The sequence below is a fragment of the Hordeum vulgare genome, chromosome 5H (assembly GCF_904849725.1).
Source record: "Hordeum vulgare subsp. vulgare chromosome 5H, MorexV3_pseudomolecules_assembly, whole genome shotgun sequence".
Classification (NCBI taxonomy): Eukaryota; Viridiplantae; Streptophyta; class Magnoliopsida; order Poales; family Poaceae; genus Hordeum; species Hordeum vulgare.
The window spans coordinates 353,790,459-353,811,264 of NC_058522.1; the positions used below are offsets into that span (position 1 = coordinate 353,790,459).

The 20,806-nt window shown below is 43.5% G+C and overlaps 2 protein-coding genes and 1 long non-coding RNA gene across 3 annotated transcripts; 2 read left to right on the forward strand and 1 right to left on the reverse strand.

Annotated features, from left to right (window-relative positions):
* The first annotated feature begins 1,412 nt into the window (after positions 1–1,412).
* On the forward strand, positions 1,413–7,132 carry LOC123399503 (calmodulin-binding receptor-like cytoplasmic kinase 3). The gene is made up of 7 exons (XM_045093908.1): positions 1,413–2,386; positions 3,289–3,546; positions 4,831–5,093; positions 5,319–5,484; positions 5,563–5,652; positions 5,889–6,187; positions 6,668–7,132. The coding sequence occupies exons 1-7, from the start codon at positions 2,083–2,085 to the stop codon at positions 6,875–6,877; spliced, it is 1,590 nt and encodes a 529-aa protein (XP_044949843.1). The 5' UTR covers positions 1,413–2,082; the 3' UTR covers positions 6,878–7,132.
* Positions 7,133–7,404: 272 nt separating this feature from the next.
* Positions 7,405–18,261, reverse strand: LOC123399504. Its single transcript, XR_006610384.1, has 2 exons — positions 18,099–18,261; positions 7,405–7,981 (listed from the first exon to the last, which is right to left on the reverse strand). It is a non-coding gene; the product is annotated as an uncharacterized LOC123399504 (long non-coding RNA).
* LOC123399501 (protein PHOX1-like) lies at positions 10,145–18,090 on the forward strand. The gene has a single exon (XM_045093907.1). It carries the CDS (start codon positions 11,310–11,312, stop codon positions 13,977–13,979), a length of 2,670 nt encoding a protein of 889 aa, XP_044949842.1. The 5' UTR covers positions 10,145–11,309; the 3' UTR covers positions 13,980–18,090.
* Positions 18,262–20,806: the final 2,545 nt, after the last annotated feature.

Consider the following 20,806-nt stretch of genomic DNA (forward strand, 5'->3'; position numbering starts at 1 on the left):
CGTTACTAGCATTTGTTAACTCGACATCGTAAACACATCCCTCTGTAAACAGGTCCGGCCCAGTCATCGCTTGATACCGCCCAAGCCCCACCGGTAAGGTCACGGTACCAAGCCCAAGCCATCCTCCTGCCCCACGAGCCCTCTCCTCCCGCACAGCCCCCTTTGCCTCGTCCGTCGCCGCCTCCAAAATCCCCTTCGAGTCCGACGTCAATGCCTCCCAAACCCCTTCGAGCCCCCCTCCGCCTCCCTTGCAACAACTACCTTCGCCGACATCCATGGCTCCCTGACGAACTGAACGAGTTCCTTGTGGAGATCAAGACAGCCGGCGCCGCTTATGACCAGGAAGGCTGCGGCGCTTGAGATCGGTGGCGGTCGCCAGCGCACATGGTCAAGATGGCCGGTGTGGCACAAGATCCAGCGGTTGGGGGCTGGATTTGGGAACGGTTGGCGGTGTTTGAGATCTTGGTCGGCTCGGTCCGGGGCGAGCAAGAGCAGAGCCATCTACGGGGACGATGGTGGCTGGTAAGCAGTAGGGACGAGCAAGAACAGAGCGATGGTAAGCAATTCCTCTACCTGAACGGGAAACAAACAAACTTAAAAAAATCTCATTACACCTCCTTAAACACTGTGATCTGATTACGTTACCGTTACCGTGACCCTTTGTGTTGCCAAACACCTCCTTAGGCCTTGTTTGGTGCGCAGGGTTTGAGAAGGTTTGTAGGGGATTATCCCCGAGGGGATCAGAAACTCTGCAATTTCCCGCATGTCCATTTGGTGGACAGGGTTTGTGGTGAGCAAACCCCTTCAATCCTCTCTAATCTCCTCGATTTCTTCCTACCCATGCGGTTCAGAAACCTTATCTCATGGCTCGGGGATTTGACAATTGAGGGGGTTTGACAGGATTGGGTGAAAGGAAGGGATTCACCCAATCCTCTGAAACCTCCCCCTCCACAATCCTCCCCAACCCCTTCCTGTCAAAAAAGGCCTTAGGCCTCGTCTGGTTAAGGGGGATTGGGGAGGTTTTGAGAGGAAAATCCCCGGGAGGGCCAGAAACCTCACAGATCCTCGGACGCTCATTTGGTAAGAGGGGTTTGCTTAGCCCAATCCCCTCCGTTCCCCTTCAGTCTCTTCCTATCCATGTGTTTCAAAACCCTTTTTGGGGTACTAGTGGAAGCAAAATCCTGGGGATTTGAGAGGATTGGGTGGAACAAAGAGATTCACCCAATCCTCTGAAATCCCTCCCTTTCAAAACCTCCTTAACCAAACGAGGCCTTAGGTAGTCTATTTCTCTATCCGGGCATGATACCCCCACTATGGCCAGTCTTATAGGAGTATTTAAGAAGGGAGGGAGTAGTTTTTTTTCTATCCCTGCACGGGCATTTATAGCTAGTCTAGAAAGAGAAAGCTGAGCAACCTGTCCCATCTGGCAGCAGCCAGTGACGCTGCCACCTGCTAGAAGTTTCGCACCCCGGTCCGCAGTTGCCACCCGGAAGTTACCGGCGCCGCCGGTTCCCACCCCACCCCGCCTCTCCGGTCTCTGCCTTGACCCTCCAACTCTTCCCACCTTCTTCGGGCAGGCTTCACTTCAGCTCAGCTGCAAAGATATCTCCTTTCTTCTTTTCCATCCGTCCCCCAACTGCTCCTCACTTTTCTTCTCCCCTTCCTTTCTCCCGATCTGAGCACCACCCATTCGCTCTATCGATTGATCCCCACAGCTCCGATCCTCGAGTAGCAAAGTGGCCAGATTAGTCGGCGTTCTGCTTCCTGCTCAGCCCAGATTAGATTTGCTTGTCTTGTTGTTTTTGTGCTGGGTCGCTCGCTCCAATCGGTCAAGATTTTCTACTCTCTCTCTCTCGCTCTTGGCGTCTAGTTCATCCGCCGCGGAATAGCCCGATTCACTTCCTTGATTTGATTTGACTTCATTTCGTCTTCTTGGAGGCAAAACAATCGTCCTCGTTGAGTTGGAGGAGAAAGGGGATGCAAACTTCGCTGCGGCCACTCTTGTATCCCCATTTTTAAGTAGCATATGCTCGTCTCGGGGATGAGATACTTGTGAATTTCACGGTCCAGTTTGCTGTCTCCATGTCTCCTCTGGCTCTTCTCCTCGCTCTGCTCTTCCTTTTGTGCTCGTCTCTGGCTTTGGTTTCCGGGTCCGAGCCAACCCTTCCATGGACCTGTGGGGATGAGCAAGTTTCCATCTTGGAGACCTCTGACGGCCGTCAAAACCTGTCCATCAATGGGGTTTTGGTGAAGGACCGTGCTCAAGGCTGCGACAGGCTCCGGTCCTACTTTGGGAGTGGTTGCCTCAGCTGCGATGAGCGGTCGCAATCCTGGAGGGGTGCGTGGATGCGCTACTGCAGCGATGATGGGAGTCAATCTAGCTATGGTGAGTCGCTTCTAGGTTTCTAGCTTCAGTTGTGTCTGCAGTTCGTTCCATACGTTTATGCTTGTATTAGAGCTTGAATTGCGCTCATGGTGATGTCAGTTGAAAATATGATTCGGTTGGTTGAGGATTACCTTTAGTTGCAAATGCTATCCTATAGTGAATTTACAATAGGGGCCCTTTATTATAATAATAAGTACGGCAGTATATCTTCTTTTGTTATTTTTCTCAGACTAGTCATTGGCAATTATCTATGGAACTTTGGCCATTTGCTAGCATGCACCGATGTAGTAATGAACAAAGTGACTACTGAAAATGAACAAAATGACAATCAAGTATTTGGCTTAAAATGCCTGATTGCGGTTGCTGGATTGTGCTGTGCTGAACCTATATTATAATTTTATGATCAAACATGAAAAGATCGGCACAGCAATAGGAAAAGAACAGATTATACAAATGATAAAATCGGCAAAAGCTGGTTAAGACAAATAGGATTATCAATTATCATAATGCACTACAATACCAAACACATGCATTGTACTGAATGATTCTGTTTACAAGACATGAATTGTACTGATGGAAGCTGTTGTTGGTACTTCGTGTAACACTAGCATTCATGCATCCTACTATTATTCTTTAGTTTTGCTGTAGACGTTTAGTTCTGTGGGAATGCCACTTCTATTCTATGCCAGACTGACTATATCTGTTAGTGTGAGCCGTGAGTGTACAGGCCCACCACTCAGGTTCTTGTCATCTTCAGCTTGAATTTGACTGCTTATTTCCATAATTAATTCGTTACCTAGTTCCTTGTAGGTATTCTAGTTACTTCTATATCATGCAACCTATAGATGACATATATGGTTTTCTAAGTTCTGTTTCCACACATGCATTGTTACGAAATGTAGTAACTTCAGCTCCAAACATACCAAGGAGGCTTTTGAAGCGGCTGTCTGAGACTGGCGTAAAAGCTGAAGATGACCCATGTGGGAACACGGGTCTACATGAAAATAAACATGATGCCAATGATTCTTCCGAAAAAGAGGATCCTCTATTGGCTGTGCCAGGTGTGCTTCTCCTATGCTGTGGTCTCATGCTCCCATGTTTTCATGCCGAAAGAAAAGAAGGAAGAAGCCACAATTCTACATCCATCCAGCGCAATGCTGGTGAGTCAATACATCATATGTTATTGTCCTTTTTTTTCCTTTTGCAACAAATGTGTTATTGTCCGTTGATATTCGGGAAAAGCCAATTCTTCCTGTCATCCTTGTAATGGGATCAAAAGTAAATACACCAAATATTAGTTTTCTGGACTCAAATTGGAGTAGGCTAATTTGGCATAATCGTTTTTAGAAAGTCCATCTAGTTCAAGCACTATACTGGGTTGGGTACGCTTGGTCAATAATAATGCATGCATTAGAGTTTGGTGAATACTATGCATGCATGGATGAGAGATGGTGATATTGGATGATGCGCACACCACTGCCCTCTAATTACACTTTTTTTAGTTATTAATTGAACGCCTGTGTGCTGCTGCAAAAGTGATATTAGTATATCCAATCATGTGAAACGTCTATTTTCATATAAATCTGATGCTAAAAAAAAAGACTGAACTTCAGAAAAAGTGGCAATGCACAAATAGAAAACCATAAACCTGATCATAACATGAAAAAAGAGAGCCATCACAAGGTAGTGGAGATTGTGAGCAGATGGCCCCACATGCCAGCAGCTTAGGTTTGGTGAAGAGGAGGTAAGATGGCAAATGGACCATCAACTCTGCTGGCGTTAAGGTGTCGAGATTAGTGTTCAGCTATGATACTAGGTTTATCAAAATTTGATTCACAGTTGTATGCATTTGCGAACTTTTTATCTACCTGCTAGATACCAGCCCAGCTTCTCCCAACTGATGTGTCCATTTCCATAGTAGGTCAGCTATACCACTTCCACACATGCTGTGTGAACTTATGAGGGAATGATTTCTGTTCAAGATTATAAAATGTTGTGTAATGTACCTATGTCAAGTTTAATAATCTTTCATTGCATAATGTTGGTTCACTATTATATAGCTCTTCTCATGTGTTGCTCATCTTATTGGTTCAATTTATATGTTCTTCCATCTCATTGCACACATATCATTGAAAGAGTTAATACCCTGCGTTTTTCACGTAGGACATATTAATCTATATCCATCTACCTGATATGAAAATCAATAAGCAATGAATAGGTTTATTTGGACTAAAATGTTGTCTGGAAGAACTTCACAGCGCATGTGCAAATTTGCAGCTAACCACTTTGGCAAGCATTTGAATACTTCCATACTGCATGAACTATCTCAGTTCCAAAATGTGCCCCGGACTGTTAAATGGCTTGGAAGATCAATGTTTGTCCATCGTGGTCTACTGCTAATCTTTGTTGCATTTTTCTCTAAACAATTAAATGTTTCTTTACAGTTGAATCTCTTTCATCCTTTGACGTAAGCACATCATCTGAGAAGATCCCACCAACTCCACATCGAATACCTCCAAGCCCATCTAGATTCGCACCGTCTCCACATATTGCTCGAGTTGGATCTGTTGACTTAAGTGTCCAGCAGATTCTCAGGGCGACTCAGAATTTCTCACATTCATTTAAATTGGGCGAAGGAGGATTTGGGACTGTCTACAGGGCTGTATTGTCAGATGGCCAGGTTGTTGCAGTCAAGAGAGCTAAGAAGGTAGTGGCATGCTATTGTTCCTTATATTTTTCTGATATCATTGATACTTCATCAGACTGTCTTCGTTGCGGATGTGTTCATTATATTTGCTCAATTAAGATTTTCTTTGGATGAAATGTAGCACAACTTATATAGTTCCTGGGAGCACTTGTTCAGGTGGCAACTATGACTTTAGTTCTTTGGTCTCTGTTAGCGACGTATAATGGGTTCTATTATTTATTACAGGATCAATTTGCAGGTCCTAGTGACGAGTTCAGCAATGAAGTAGAATTGCTTGCTAAGATTGACCACCGGAATTTGGTGAGATTACTGGGTTATACTGATAAAGGAAATGAGCGTATTATTATCACTGAGTATGTTCCAAATGGCACTTTGAGAGAACATCTCGATGGTAAATAGCATTTCCTGCCCTTGCTGTTTGGTTTAGCTTCAACTGTTATATACTTACATGTATTTCTTCATTCTGCAGGCCAACATGGCAGAACCCTGGATTTTAATCAACGCCTAGAAATTGCGATTGATGTTGCTCACGCACTCACTTATCTCCATCTATATGCAGGTAGACAATCTACATGTTTGGTCCATAAATATTGATGCGCTGCAACTTAACTACTTTAGATTCAACATTATGAACTCATGGAATAATATAAATGAATCATGTCAAGCAGAAAAATTGCATATGGAGTTGGTATTTTGGTTAGTTATTTAGCTATGGCTATTTCGTATACTTGTTTTGATAAAATTTGTTATTGAAAATAATGTTTGAGGGACTGAGAATTTCTATAATTTGAACAGAGAAGACAATAATCCATCGCGATGTGAAGTCATCAAACATACTTCTGACAGACAGCTACCGGGCCAAGGTGTCAGACTTTGGGTTTGCTAGAAGTGGCCCTAGTGACACAGAGAAGACACACATCTCCACGAAAGTGAAAGGAACTGCTGGCTACCTGGACCCTGAGTACCTAAGGACGTACCAGCTCACTCCTAAAAGTGATGTCTTCTCTTTTGGCATACTTCTTGTAGAAATCATTTCTGCTCGTCGACCCGTAGAGCTGAAGCGGGCCACTGAAGAGAGGATTACTATCAGATGGGTATGTTGGATGACTTCTTCTTTCATTTCCAATGCATGACTATCAATTCGACTAATGATAAAGTGTGGTTTGTTAGTACTCTCATCATTCCCTTTAGAATGTCATTTTGGAATGTGTACCCAACCTTTAAAAACTAGACCAGTAATATACAGAGTTATTTAAACTTACCATGCATAAATGATGTTAATAGATTTATGCTGGTCAATATTTATACCATTATATTTATTATAACTGTCTTGATATATTAGTAAAATAATAATTGCCGAAGGTGTTGTATTACTATTACAGAGATGTCATGTTTTGTTTTCTCATCTTACCTGTTCAGAACTTTGTGCTCAGTTTAAAATTTATATGTAACATCATAGCAGCAGAATCTCTAGCTAGACTCACTTGCAATGAAAAAGTAGATTGAAGTTTCATTTTGTTTGTGTTCCCATCATGAGAAAGATGAAGGGTGTTTCATTCTATATTTTTCCGTAGACTTTCAAGAAATTCAATGAAGGCAACATGAGAGAGATACTGGACCCACTACTGGAAGATCGCGTGGATGAGGATGTGCTGGAGAAGCTTCTGAGTTTGGCGTTCCAGTGCGCCGCTCCAACACGGGAGGACCGTCCGACCATGAAGGAGGTCGGGGAGCAGCTGTGGGAGATCAGGAAAGAGTATGGAAAGAGTGTCAGGAAAGCGTGAAATCATGTGCTTTTTAATCACGACCAGAGCATACGCAAATTCTTTCCATGAACATCTTGATGGTTATGCTGTGTGCTCACAGAATCGAATGTGCTCTTGAACAATGTACAGACGAACCAGCGATTTGTGTGTGCCTTCCTAACCACTTTGCAGTCTAGTTTCTCCGTGGACTTAAAATTCCCTTTACACGAACAAAATGGAACCTGAAATTTGTCTGTACCGGAAGTGAAAATCTTTCACTTAGTTGATCTGAAACCAAGCAAGTATCGTTGTTGTTTCTTGGAAAGTGTTGAAACGAGAACTTTATATTTTAGGTTGTAACTGCAGACTACAGCCTGTTCGGATGTCCTCCACTCTGCATCTCCACTCCCGGAGTTGGAGGAGCAGCAGGTAAAAATTGTAGAGCTGGCCACTCCCGGAGTTGGAGGAGCAGCAAGTAAAAATTGCAGAGCTGGACAAGAGGTACTCTGCAGATTCTCAGATTTCATGAAGCTAGAAGGTTGCCGAACAGCTCCTACATTTTTCAGTTTTTTTGAGGGAAGACCATCATGTCTAGCTTTATTGGTAACAGAACAACGTTACATTACTCACAAGCTTGTTGACCTGGAGGTTCGCCAGTCCAATTAGGCGAGTTCTTGTTACAATAACAGAGATTAGCTAGCACATGTGCTTGATCAGCTGAACAAAAACAATGTTTAAAAGAGATCTTCCCAATCATCGAAGCTAAGTCTAAACTTCTGCAAAAATCGCCGCTGCTGCGTCCCACCATTTTGGTTGGCCGTACAGAAGTTTTTTTTTTACAGGGGCCTGTACAAAAGTTGATCACTTGTAGGGAGTCTGATTCCGCCTCCGATCGATGGAAACCTAGCGAGTTAGCAAATTTCAGTCCATTACGTGTGGGGAGTGATCTTTGTCGGTGCGCCGTCCCAAATTTGGGCCGGTCGCACCCTATGCGTCGGATCTGGCTATTTTTAGCTGTCGGATCTCCTCTCTCGCTCCTAACCTTTAACCGACGAACATGAGCCCCTCGTCGTCCGTCTTCGTCCAACATGCAGCGGAGCTTCCCCCGCCCTTCCAGTCGAGCGGTCCTTCTTCCGTCACCACCTGAAAAAATGTTCAATCAGAATGGAGAAAAACTTCAACCATGACAGAAAGCTTCATCCGACATGAAAAAAGCTTCAACCGACGTCAAGAAAAGCTTCAACCGCTCTAAAAAACTGTGTCGATCGGAATGGAAAAAAACTTCAACCATGACAAAAAAAGCTTCATCCGACGTGAAAAAAGCTTCAACCAACATTAAGAAAAGCTTCAACCATTGAGAAAAAATGTTTCGATCGAATGGGAAAAAACTTCAACCATGACAAAAAAGCTTAATCCGACGTGAAAAAAAGCTTCAACCGGTATGAAAAAAGCTTCCACCGTGAAACTTCCAAAAAACAAGCGTTGGCGAGAGCTACGGGGTGACGGCGAAAGCTACAACTAGCGTTGACGAGAGCTACAAGCGGCTATGAAAAAAGCTTCAACCGGTTGCAGCTCCGACGTGGCCGGGACCAACGAGGCAGGTAGAGCTCCGATGGCGCAGATCCGAATAAATCTGACCGGCGGCGAGGGAAGCTTGTAGTGGTTCGTGAGCAGTGGAAAGGAAAGAAGCCTCTTGTGAAAAAAGAAGAGAGGAAAGAGTGATCCAACACAATGAAAAAGGTAAAGATGGGATGTGCGGCCACGCGACACACAGGTGGCTTAGTAGCGAAAGCTACGTGAGCGAGCGAGCGGTGCGACCGGATCAGATAAGGTCACTGACCAAGGACAAAACAGTTTGACCTCTAGGAGTAATAATCTTTCTGAAGGGATCCAATGGTCAATACAGATATCCACATTCTCTCCAGCCCCAATCCTCCAAATGTATCCAAGCTTGAATGTCTCAAGTCCCGATATCCACATTCTCTCCAGCCCCAATCCTCCAAATGTATCCAAGCTTGAATGTCTCAAGTCCCGATATCCACATTCTCTCCAGCCCCAATCCTCCAAATGTATCCAAGCTTGAATGTCTCAAGTCCCGATATCCACATTCTCTCCAGCCCCAATCCTCCAAATGCATCCAAGCTTGAATGTCTCAAGTCCCGATATCCACATTCTCTCCAGCCCCAATCCTCCAAATGTATCCAAGCTTGAATGTCTCAAGTCCCGATATCCACATTCTCTCCAGCCCCAATCCTCCAAATGTATCCAAGCTTGAATGTCTCAAGTCCCGATATCCACATTCTCTCCAGCCCCAATCCTCCAAATGTATCCAAGCTTGAATGTCTCAAGTCCCTTCATGACACTCCGCCATGTGAAGCTGATAATTCCGAAATTGAGACGAAACAACAAAACAAAAGATCTACACTGTACATGTCATTGAAAGAAGATACTCTGCCATGTGAAGCTGATAATTCCGAAATTGAGACGAAACAGCAAAACAAAAGATCAACACTATATAGGTCATTGAAAGAAGATACTCTGCCATGTGAAGCTGATAATTCCGAAATTGAGACGAAACAGCAAAACAAAAGATCAACACTATATAGGTCATTGAAAGAAGATACTCTGCCATGTGAAGCTGATAATTCCGAAATTGAGATGAAACAACAAACAAAAGATCAACACTGTATAGGTCATTGAAAGAAGATACTCTGCCATGTGAAGCTGATAATCCTGAACCAGAATGGTTCCCTCATCTTGTTCAAGCTGGAAGATTATCTTTTCCAAAAGTTTTCCATTTGCAATCAAATGGAAGAACTTCGTATTGCTATCACTTTCTCGGACAAGTCTTGCTTTTGGCCACCGAGCCCAATTGATTTCTTCCTCTCGCTTAGCCTCAAGATCTGTTGCAGAGGGGGGAGCGGATTCCGCCTTAATGTCCAACGCATTAACAATCTTGTACTCACAGCTAATACGCTTAACCCAACTCCAACATAATTTTCTAAGGTGCCGGTGTTTAAATTGCCACTTCTCAATGTTAGTAACTCCTATGGTCTTCTTCAGCCATTCATGAGCTACAGTAGCCATGTACTCCCTCCGTAACTTAATATTGCTCATATCTGTCGTAGTGAAAATACTGCTAGTGATTACATGGCTACTAATGGCCAAACCGAAGCCCAAACTGTTGCGTGGATAGATTCAGGTACGGTGAACTTATGAACATCTCTCACAACGATTGCAATGGTCCAGGCTGAGTAATACAAAGTTACAAACTACTCCCTCCGTCCCAAAATAACTGTCTCAACTTGAGACAGTTATTTTGGGACGGAGGGAGTACTTTCTTGCAAAGGAAAAAAACATGATATTGCTAATAAGCAGATGTACACTTTGTTAAGACCTAAACAAACACGGACCGGCGGGTAACTCAAAAGATCGGCCTATCTTCAACACGCCATATTCTAAAAAAATGGACCCTAATCCCTGGCGAACAGTTGCCAGAAGGGATGGCAGCCGTGAACCCCCTGGATGGCATTTTTGTGTATTGGTGTGAGGCTGGGTTCGCAGTTTGATTGTTTAATTTGCGTCATTTTCTCGGATGTTGCTTCCATAGTTCCATGCTCGTACTGTGCTTCCATGTCGATTTTACCCTTGACCAATCCACGGCTAGTGAGGTAAGTGGGAGCGTCTTGACATTTTCCTACATTCTGATCTGAACCCCTTCTTGGATAAACACGTTGCTCCAGTAAACATCTGCAGCAGAAATCAGGAAGAAATAGGGAGCGCCACACAGGGCGCTCTTTCGGAAAGTGGGCTTATATCCATTCTTAGATAGATAAAGTAAAAGCGCTAAAATTAGTAAAAAATGTTTTTCCATGCACACCTAGTGATCGACTATGCTAACCACAGAGGCCATGAGTCAAATATAGCTGACGAACTTGGAACCTTTGAGAGACGGCCCAAAAAAAGGAGCATGCATGCCATGGTTACCCAAAAAGTGTGTGGCTTCCCTTCTGCTCGCACCCCGCCCATCCAACCCTTTGCTCCATTTCGTGTCATGCTTCCTCATGCTTTGCTTTCCCATTTGCCCCATTCTTCCTCCTTGAAGCATTTTCTTCCCCTTCTCCTTACATTTACTTTCTTGCCAAATTTAGGACAGCCCCCGCCAGTTCCTTTTCCATCTGATGCATCATTCTATCCTGTGTGTTCTCAATGGAGTTGCCAGGGTAGGGTAAGGTGTCCATTTGCACGGGGAAGAGGGAGGAGCGAATCCTTATTGCTCAATCTCTCTTTCCCGTATTCCTCTATTTCATTCTTGTTATCATCGCAGCTACTTCATCCGGAAGGAGGAGCAAAAGATCCTTTTGTCGATCCGGGAAGAAAAGAAAAAAGGTGGCGCAACAACAGCTTGCTTGTATAATTCAAATGCCTCTTCCTTGACTTGGGAAAAGGGAAGGCTTGCAAATTCTGAAGCATGGAGGAGGTGCCAAGCGAGAAGAAACAAACTGAATCTGAATCAATTAATTGCGCAACTAGTTCAAGCAGCAACCAGGACATTCCCAATTCACTGGTGAATAAAGATGAAGACCCCGCTGTTGGGGTGGTAACAGAGTTAAAGAAGGAGGGGACGTCCGTTGGACAGAAGGAGGAAAGCGCATCTACGGCTATCGACTTGAAGGAGGAGGGTACAGCCACCCAACTGAAGGAGGAGGGTGCAGCCACCCAACTGAAGGAGGAAGGGGCTTCCAAGGAGGATGGGGCAGCTATCGACTCCAAGGAAGAGGGGGCAAAAACCGAATTGGAGGAAAAGTTAATGTTATCCCAGAGGAAGGACTATGAGAAGGCTATCGAACTAAAGGGAGAGGGGACAAGGCTATTCCAGAGGCGGGATTATGAGGGTGCGGCCCTCGAGTTTGATAAGGCAATAAAGCTCTTGCCAAAGGAGCACAATGATATCGCCTTCCTCCACTGCAATATTGCTGCATGTTACATGCACATGAACCCTGAGAGTTATGAACGAGCGGTTGACGAGTGCAACGCAGCACTGGAGGCATCGCCCAAGTATACAAATGCGCTGCTCAAAAGGGCACGGTGCTTTGAAGCATTGGATAGGCTGGATCTGGCTTGTGAGGATGTGCAGAAGGTGCTGAGCTTGGAACCAAACAATGTCAGTGCATTGGAGCTCTATGAAAGCATTAGGGAGGAGATGGAGACAGAAAAATTGCTGGAGAATCAGGTTGTGTCACCGGTAGAGCCTAAGGCCGGTTTTTCAAAAGAAAAAATCCAGCGGAAAATATCTCGCAAATTTAGAAACAATTCCATAGTTGAGGAGGTGTGGTTGATTCACGATGACGATGCGCAAGAGGATGATGAAGATGACACGGATGAAGAGTGCAGTGAAGAAAACCACGTGGAGAATGATTTAAGCAATGAAGGAAATGATACTCGGGATATGCCATCGAGGCATAATCATGACGAGGATAAAAGGAACACAGAACAGAACCATGTGAAGCATGGTCAGTACAAACTAGGAGCAAGTGATGAAGGCCAACAACTGCAGCATGCTTCGAGGGATATGGAACAAATCCACTGTAAAGAAACAGAGAGTCAAAATAAGCATGAAAATCCCCTCAAAGAGATAAAGGTGAGAAGTGGTCAGCATCAGCAGAATCAAGTCGGTGATATGGACATGCGTCAAAAGCAAATTGAGGATGTACCAACCACTAGCCGTAGCAAGCAAGAAATCAACACTGAGATGTATGAAAGGTTTATCAATGGAGGCCAAGCAAGACGCTCCTTGCAGCGGCATACCAGTCGTGGTGGGGAAAAGCAGGAAAAGCAAACCCCAATCAAACTAGCAAGTCATGGGGGAGATGAGCACCAAAAACAGAAGCGCACATATGCTACCAATGGAGATACAAAGACTGTAAAATTTGTTATGGGAGATGACATAAGGATCGCACTTGTTCCAGAAGAATGTAGTCTACTGCAAGCGATAAGCGTAGCTCGGTGTAAGTACAGCCCCCACCTGAAGGCGATGCTTCTTAAGTTTCAGGACATAGAGGGTGACTTGGTGACAATTACATCAACTGAGGAACTAAGGTGGGTTGAAGATCTGAAGCAAGGACCCGCTCGGCTGTACATAAAAGAAGTAAGTCCTGAGCGCGAGATCACCAAGGACATCGTCATGCCCAATATTTCTACGGTGATGCTGGAAAGAAAGCATAGCGTCTCTGAGTGCGAAAGCTCTAGACATGCAGCAGAAGACAAGAGCTCATCATATGCTGATGACTGGATGGTGCAGTTTGCTCGTCTATTCAAGAACCATGTTGGTTTTGATTCTGATGCATTAGTGGATCTCGGTGACCTTGGTACGCGGCTGTGCATTGAGGCAATGGAAGACACCATCACAAGCGAAGAAGCCCAGGAGATATTTCATGCCGCAGAGGCAAAATTTCAGGAAGTGGCAGCTTTAGCATTTTTTAATTGGGGCAACATACACATGTCTCGTGCAAAGAAACGGTTATCTTTATCAGAGGATGCTTCAAAAGAATCTGTACTTTCCCAGGTCAAAACTGCATTCGAATTGGCATGCGCTGAATATGCCAAAGCTGGGAAGAAATTTGAAGATACTGTGGATGTAAAGCCAGACTTTTATGAAGGTCTTATTGCCCTTGGAAATCAACAGTTCGAGCAAGCAAAACTTTCTTGGCGTTATGCAGATGCTTGTAAGGTAGACATGGGAACCGAAGTGCTAGAACTATTCAATCGTGCTGAGGATAATATGGAAAAAGGAATGGAGATGTGGGAGGGAATAGAATACTTGCGACTAAAAGGGTTATCTAAATCAAAAAAGGAGAAAATCCTACTGGATAAGTTGGGAATGGATGGGCACCAAAAAGATTTAACAGCAGATGATGCTTTTGAGCAAGCTTCAAATATGCGATCACAGCTAAACATTTCATGGGCTACCATTCTTTATGAGCGTTCCGTAGTAGAATTCAAGTTAGGTCTTGCTAGCTGGGAGGAGAGTCTCACCGAAGCAATTGAGAAATTTAAGACTGGTGGGGCTTCACTGGCAGATATCAGTGTAATGATAAAGAACCATTGTGCGAATGAGAAAACTCAAGAAGGTATGATGTAATCGTGTGACCTTTTTCTGTAATTTCTTTGTTCCTCTGTTGCTAAATCATCAAATACCAAAATTTGTATATGTACACCATGTATGCTAATAATTTCATGCTTCTTATAATGATTATTCTGGGAAATGTAAAGCTTCTGCATGCAGTTCAAGTTTTACTACTTCATTCATTGAGAAAGACAATTTAAACCCTAACATAGGGAGCCATCTTCGAATATTTTTGATGGACCACTAGTGTTAACCCAAATTGGTGGATGGCTATTTGTAATAGTAGACAAAAAAGACTATGGCACATTTCCAAATATCCAACATATACAGACTTGTATGTTATCACGAAGAAACACAAATATTAGGATCTGCCATAGTCAGTGTATAGCTTGCCACTATCCAAAGACAATTGGTTTCATCAGCGGATAGTAAGGTATGTCCACAACAACTGTCGTGCTACAATTTGTAACAATAGATTCCGGAAGCAACTTCAGTATTACTTGAGATGGACAAGAAAATCAGATTTCATTAATTTGTCTTGGTCATGTTATGCCTTACAAGTACTAAAGATTACATTTAATCTTGGTGCTGATTGTTACATTTTAACTTTACTAATCTGCTATGCTAGAAGTTGGAAATTTTAGATCCTCTTAACTACATTCAAGGGCATAGAAGTTGTTAATATTTTCTATTTGTTATTCAGGATTGAGCTTCAAGATTGATGAGATAGTTCAAGCATGGAATGAAATGTACGATGCTAAAAAGTTGAAAAATGGTAGTTCTTCTTTCCGTCTTGAACCTTTATTTCGAAGACAGCCTTCGAAGCTGCATAATGTACTAGAGCACATAAAGCACACATGAGCTTGTATTTAACATAGGACTTGATGCTGTCGACATGGATACGACTGTTGATACTAATTGCAAAAAGGTAATTTCATTCTTTGTTGAGATGTATTGTTGAGGTTATTCCAAGATATCTATTTGATGTAATACACTAGTACTAGAAAAGTAACCGCGGCAACTTTTTCACCATGCGGAATCACTGCATACAACCATAATAATGACTAGATATAAAATTAAGAATGTGATGCAATAAATCACAATATAATATCCCTTATGCAGTGACCAAAGCTATAATACCACAATAATATAACAAAATGAAGTGTTGTGGGCACTGGGGCCACACTTCTCTCCAATACTCCAACCCTTTCCAATCAATCATCTCCCCCTCTAAACTTCCTCGCTACCGTCTCTATAGAAAGGGCTAAGCAACTGCAAAAGCCAGGACTTGAACTCAAGACCTTAGCACTGTTACCATGTTAAGCTTCATGCACTAGCCAACGCAATCAAAAGTCTGAACTGATGAAAAGGGCTAGGCAATCCACATATACACTTCAACAGCATCTAGATCAGGGCATAGCTCCCGGGATAGGATGACAACAGTGGACGGCTGAAAAGGGGCAACATGTACATCTCCTATAGTGCTTAGACCCATTGATGGTGACAGCATGGCAAGGGCGGGAGCGTTTCCATGCTTGAGAAGGCCGCTAGCTACCTCTGTTTCTCATTGTTCAGGCCTGTCATCACTCATGAGAGCAGTTCAGCAGACAATTTTCATAGTTTGGGATTGTAATGTTTAAGGTCATAAATGTTCAGGGCCAAAAAACAGACTTCTGCAAGAAGAGCTGAAAAGAAGACGGCGTTTTCTATATTGTTGCAAAATAATGTATTATAGCGATGTTCTGGTTTTACGGTTCTTACACTGATTGTAGTTCCTCTGTTGCTGAAGAGGATGCTCTATATAGACGAGCAAAGAAACGAAGCTTTTTCCCAAGGCTGATAACCAGAATTGAGCAATGGGTATTAGAATAAAAAAGTTATATGTTTGGTTCATCAATTATTGACGCGGCTTTAAATTGCAACCCAGTTTCAATGTTGTTTTATTTGCAAGTCAACTCTAAGTACCGTAACATTGTACCCTTTGCCCCAATAGAAGGGTAGCTTTGAGCTGAGGTGGACTTTTGGCTAACTGATGTGGCAGACACCTCAGCTCTCCACACCCAAAGTAAAAAAACATCATCACAAGTTTTTATTGGCCCCACGTGGCATCCCCTTCCATACCTTACTATCTTCCCTTGCTCATCTCTCTCCCTTTTATCGGCAAGTGGAAACATGGGTTATGGATGTAGTGGCATCTCTTCTTCTTCGTTACACACTCTAGCTTCCTCAGTCGCTTGCTTCCTCATCCACCCTTGGAAACATTTGTTCAGTATTCTCCATATCGTCCAGAAGTTAAGGACCTTCACCGTATGGGTACTCCCGGAAGATGTCACTTGGTGGCAGCAGCACCACCGAGCAGACACTCCACTCTAAGACCACAAGGATGTCACTTGGTGGTACCTGGATCTGGGAGATGAGAAGTTTCATATCATCTCCTGGCCATGCCAGCCACTTCCTGGTTATCTATCTCCAGTGAGGGACTGTCCACCTACGAATAGCAATGCTATGGAGGTATGGCTTGACGAATCACACCATGTCCAGCACTTAGAGCAGACTGGTGGGTGATGTCAATGGGCTCCCGTAGGTGGGTCACCATCTATGGTGTAGACTGATCTCATTCTTGGTGTTTGCAAAATATACTACGACAGTAGCTGAATCCTTTGAGGGACTAATTATAGACCTTTTCCTATTTCCAAAAATTTTAAAGGCCCATCTTTTATGTGTTATTCTGTTAGTATTATTTTGATCATTGGAGAAACTTGAGTTATCCGCATATCTTTTCCATATGATACAGGCTCTGTTAACTCATCTTATGTTTATCATTTTCTTTGTGCGTTCTGTGAGCACACCAAGTCATATGCATGCTCAAATACGAAATGATTTTGACATGTTCTGCAGGCTGTTGACTTTTCGGAACTGTCTATATTCATGAACTGGAACAGATGATATTTCCAACTCAAGCTACAAGGGCTGTTCAGGATGCACTTTGCAAAGCTTACAGGATATTTCACAAGCTGCAGATCTATTTTACCGATACAAGTGCCCCAACTGCGTATTATTAGATACATAGCTAATCTCAACTGTTGTAGACATATAAGGGTTAAAGTTCAGTGTGAAAGTTTATAGTTTTGGAATGATCGAATGGTATGTAATTTACTAGAAGGATTTGCCATATGTACTGTGCTGAAAATAGAGTAACAGTTCACATCCACTATTCGTATACATGAACAGTACAAAGTTAGCAGCACAGATGGAACCTGACAATAGATTAGGGATATGATTCGATAAGTTTCTCTCTATTAGGCATATGCTTCCTCAGATTTAGAGATCGATTCTTAGTGGTTAATTTTTATCCCCAAATTGCGATGTTCAGCTATAGTCTCTTCCTTTGGTAGATATCATAGATCCGTTCACTCCTCCTTCGCCTGGTGTTATTTTACATCTAATAACTTGCTTCAATGGAATTTTACTCCAGTTACATGCTATCATGCACCGCAGATATGCAGAAAAGAGAAAGGAACTCCTATTGATGATTTTTTTACCATTTACAAGAAAACTGCATAACGTTGAAGGATTCATGGAGCCAGAGGCACTCAACTTGATGAATAACCATCCGATCCTACTCTCTGCTAGAAGAGTTCTGCGTTTTTTTTTTAAGTTATATGAAATATTCATTCATATATCTCGGCTACCTAAAACTGTGCATACATCTTAGGATGCAGAGTCCAGGGCTAATAAAAGCTTCCATTTCTAAGAGATAATCCAAAAGTGCACATTACTCTTTGTAAAATTCAACTACAGGAAGTGTGCTAATTTTAGGTCATATAGAGTGAGGTAGAGACAATAATATTTATTTTTTACTCTGTTGGAAATGAACCTGTACAGAAGACCTACAAGGATACAATACAGGTGAATGATTAACCAATTACCCCAAAGAGGAACAAGAGAAGAGTAAGTATAAACTCAGAACCTCAAGAGAGGCCAAAGCAATCCAACTAACAACACAGGAAAGTGAGATCAGCGAGGCTACTCCCCTTCGTACTTATATTTTTAACTCGATGCCCACCAGTTTCTAGCACTTGCATACACAAGCAAATCTGGTCCTATACAAGAGCGCAAGGGTTTGACGGTAACCTGGGATCTGAGGACTGAAGGGAGGGTGGCCAGGCGTTACGTCCCTCTTCTCAATCTATTCCACTATGGATCTGGATACAAGCTAGGAGGAATTGCGGAAGGGAGGTTGTCTTCGAGAGGAAGAAGGTTAGAGCCATTTCCAGTCTCCCCAGGTCCTTTTATTATAGCCGACCCAAAAAAATCAACCTGTCGTGTTGTAGGAGTCAAATTTTGCCGATTAGGGCCAAAATTAGCGTCGGTGGACCCAGACCGAACCCAACGGTTGGGGCGTGCCTGGAGGCGTCGGGGAAAGAAATTCGGTGCGAAAACAAAATCGCGCCAAATTCCTCCTGTGTGGACCCATCGAGTCGGCGGGTGCGCGTCGCTGAGAGGCTTCGTTCTCATCGCCTCAGCTCCCGCGCCGTCGGTTAGATTTCCAAGGTCTGGCGGCGCAGTGATGGCAAGCTGCCGCGCGTGCCGCCCTCTCCTGCCACGCGTACACACCGCTCTCGCCCTTCTCATTGCTATAAAAGTCATGCCTCGCCGCCGCTCGCCGCACACTCGTCATCCATCCCCATCTCCCCATCTCTCTCGTCTTCACAACCGGAAAATCTCTCCGCCAAGGCCATGGCGGAACGATTCCCCGGTGACGGAGCGGTGGCCAACGGCTTCGGCCGTCGCTTTGTGCGCGAGTGGGAGTCGCGTCTTCTTCATGAGGCGAACTACTCGACGCCGCTGGACATGTGCGTGCCGGGTGCATAGCGACCGAGCGCTCGTGGCGTCATCGTGCCCCTGTCACCCTCCGGCGCGGAGCGACAGGTCGAGATCTCGCGGATCCGGTAGTCTTTGCCCGCCGACGCGCGCTAGCAGCCCAGGTACGCCTGATAACCCACAAGTATAGGGGATCACAACAGTTTTCGAGGGTAGAGTATTCAACCCAAATTTATTGATTCGACACAAGGGAAAGCCAAAGAATATTCTCAAGTATTACCAGTTGAGTTGTCAATTCAACCACACCTGAAAGATTTAGTATCTGCCGCAAAGTATCAGTAGCAGAGTAGTGTGATAGCAACAGTAGCAACAGTAACCAGTAGCAACAAAGTGACAGCAGTAGCGGTAAAGTAACAGTAGTAGCAACAGAGTAACAGTAGCAGCAGTGACAGCAGTAGCAACAAAGTAACGTAGCAAGGACCAGTAGGAAAAACTCGTAGGCATTAGATTACGGATGGCACCCGTCCCCATTGGGTGTGGGCGGAGGCTAACCAAACCCTCACCCACGTCCCCGTATCTTAACCACACCCGCACTCGCACCCTCACATGGGTACATATTTTCTCTCATACCCGCACCCGACAGGGTATAACAAACCCGCGGGTAAACCCACTAAAAAACTTATCGATGCAATATTAACAAACACATATAAGAAAAACAATGGCGTGTATGATCATTCACTAACTCATTCTGCAACATAGCACACACACACACACATATATATGATAAGAAACAATATCACAACACAACCTATATGAAATTGATCAACAAAGCAGCACAACATATATGAAAAATAACGTAAAAAAACAGCAATATACTATAGGTATGAGAATAACAGCAACACATATATGAAAAATAATGGCATCACAGCCCAATATAAGTCGGATAAAAGCATAACAATATATAGTTCAAGTGCAAAACAACCACATGGCAGCACACAACCAACCACATAGGCACCACTCATCAACTCCAGAAGTTTTGAATTTAGCGATTACAAAGTTTCACACGGAAGTAACATAAATAAGGTCATCACGTATTGACACTTCAATACTTTCGACGATTGCAAAAAGAAGGATCGTTGAGCCATTACTCCAAATCTACAGTACGCGCAGTCTGCAGCAAACCAACTCAAAGTATCCAAGTTCTTCCATGTCAAATTGCCAAATCCTAGTTTGAAAATTAATGGCAAAACATGAGATCATGGCAGTTTGAATATTTAAAAATTATACAAGGAATTGTTGGTAAACCGTGAGTACAAACCTGCATGCCCTCTTGGATGTCTTGAAGGCATGTCCAGAAGCCAGCTTCTCCTTTATGTGCATCTGCAACAAATAGAGGAGTTGTATGAGAAGCAAGAAAATTAAGAGATTGAAAATAAATGCACTATTTATTTACCTTTGAACTTGTTTTTAAGCCAATCTTGTGAGCACATTAATACCTCCAACATATGAGATGTTAGACGGCTCCTATGCTCATTAATAATTCGACCACTTGTACTGAAGGCTGATTCTGAAGCAACTGTTGTGACAGGAATGACGAATATGTCTCTAGCTACCTTCCTCAGGGTTGGATATCTTGTTCCAGCTACCTTCCACCAATCCAACACGTTGAACTTTTCAACATAAGGCAATAAGGCATCGCTCAAGTACTGTTCAATTTCACCTTGAAGTCTAGATGCTGTAGGCGCTTGTTGAGCTACAATATTATGAAAGACATTCATAATTTCAGGAGCTTTTGTTGTACTAATCATGTTACCTTCAGCTGGAGAATATGCATCGTCTTCCACCTTATAATCCTCTATCAATTCATGCAGACTAGTAACCATATCATCAACCTTTTGAATACACTCATATGAAGATGGCTCAACTCCATGAAGCATGGCAAAACAAGCTACCAACATCTGCTTCTTGTACCGAGGATCAAGAAGTGTAGCTATGCCCATTAGACCTTGAATGTCCTT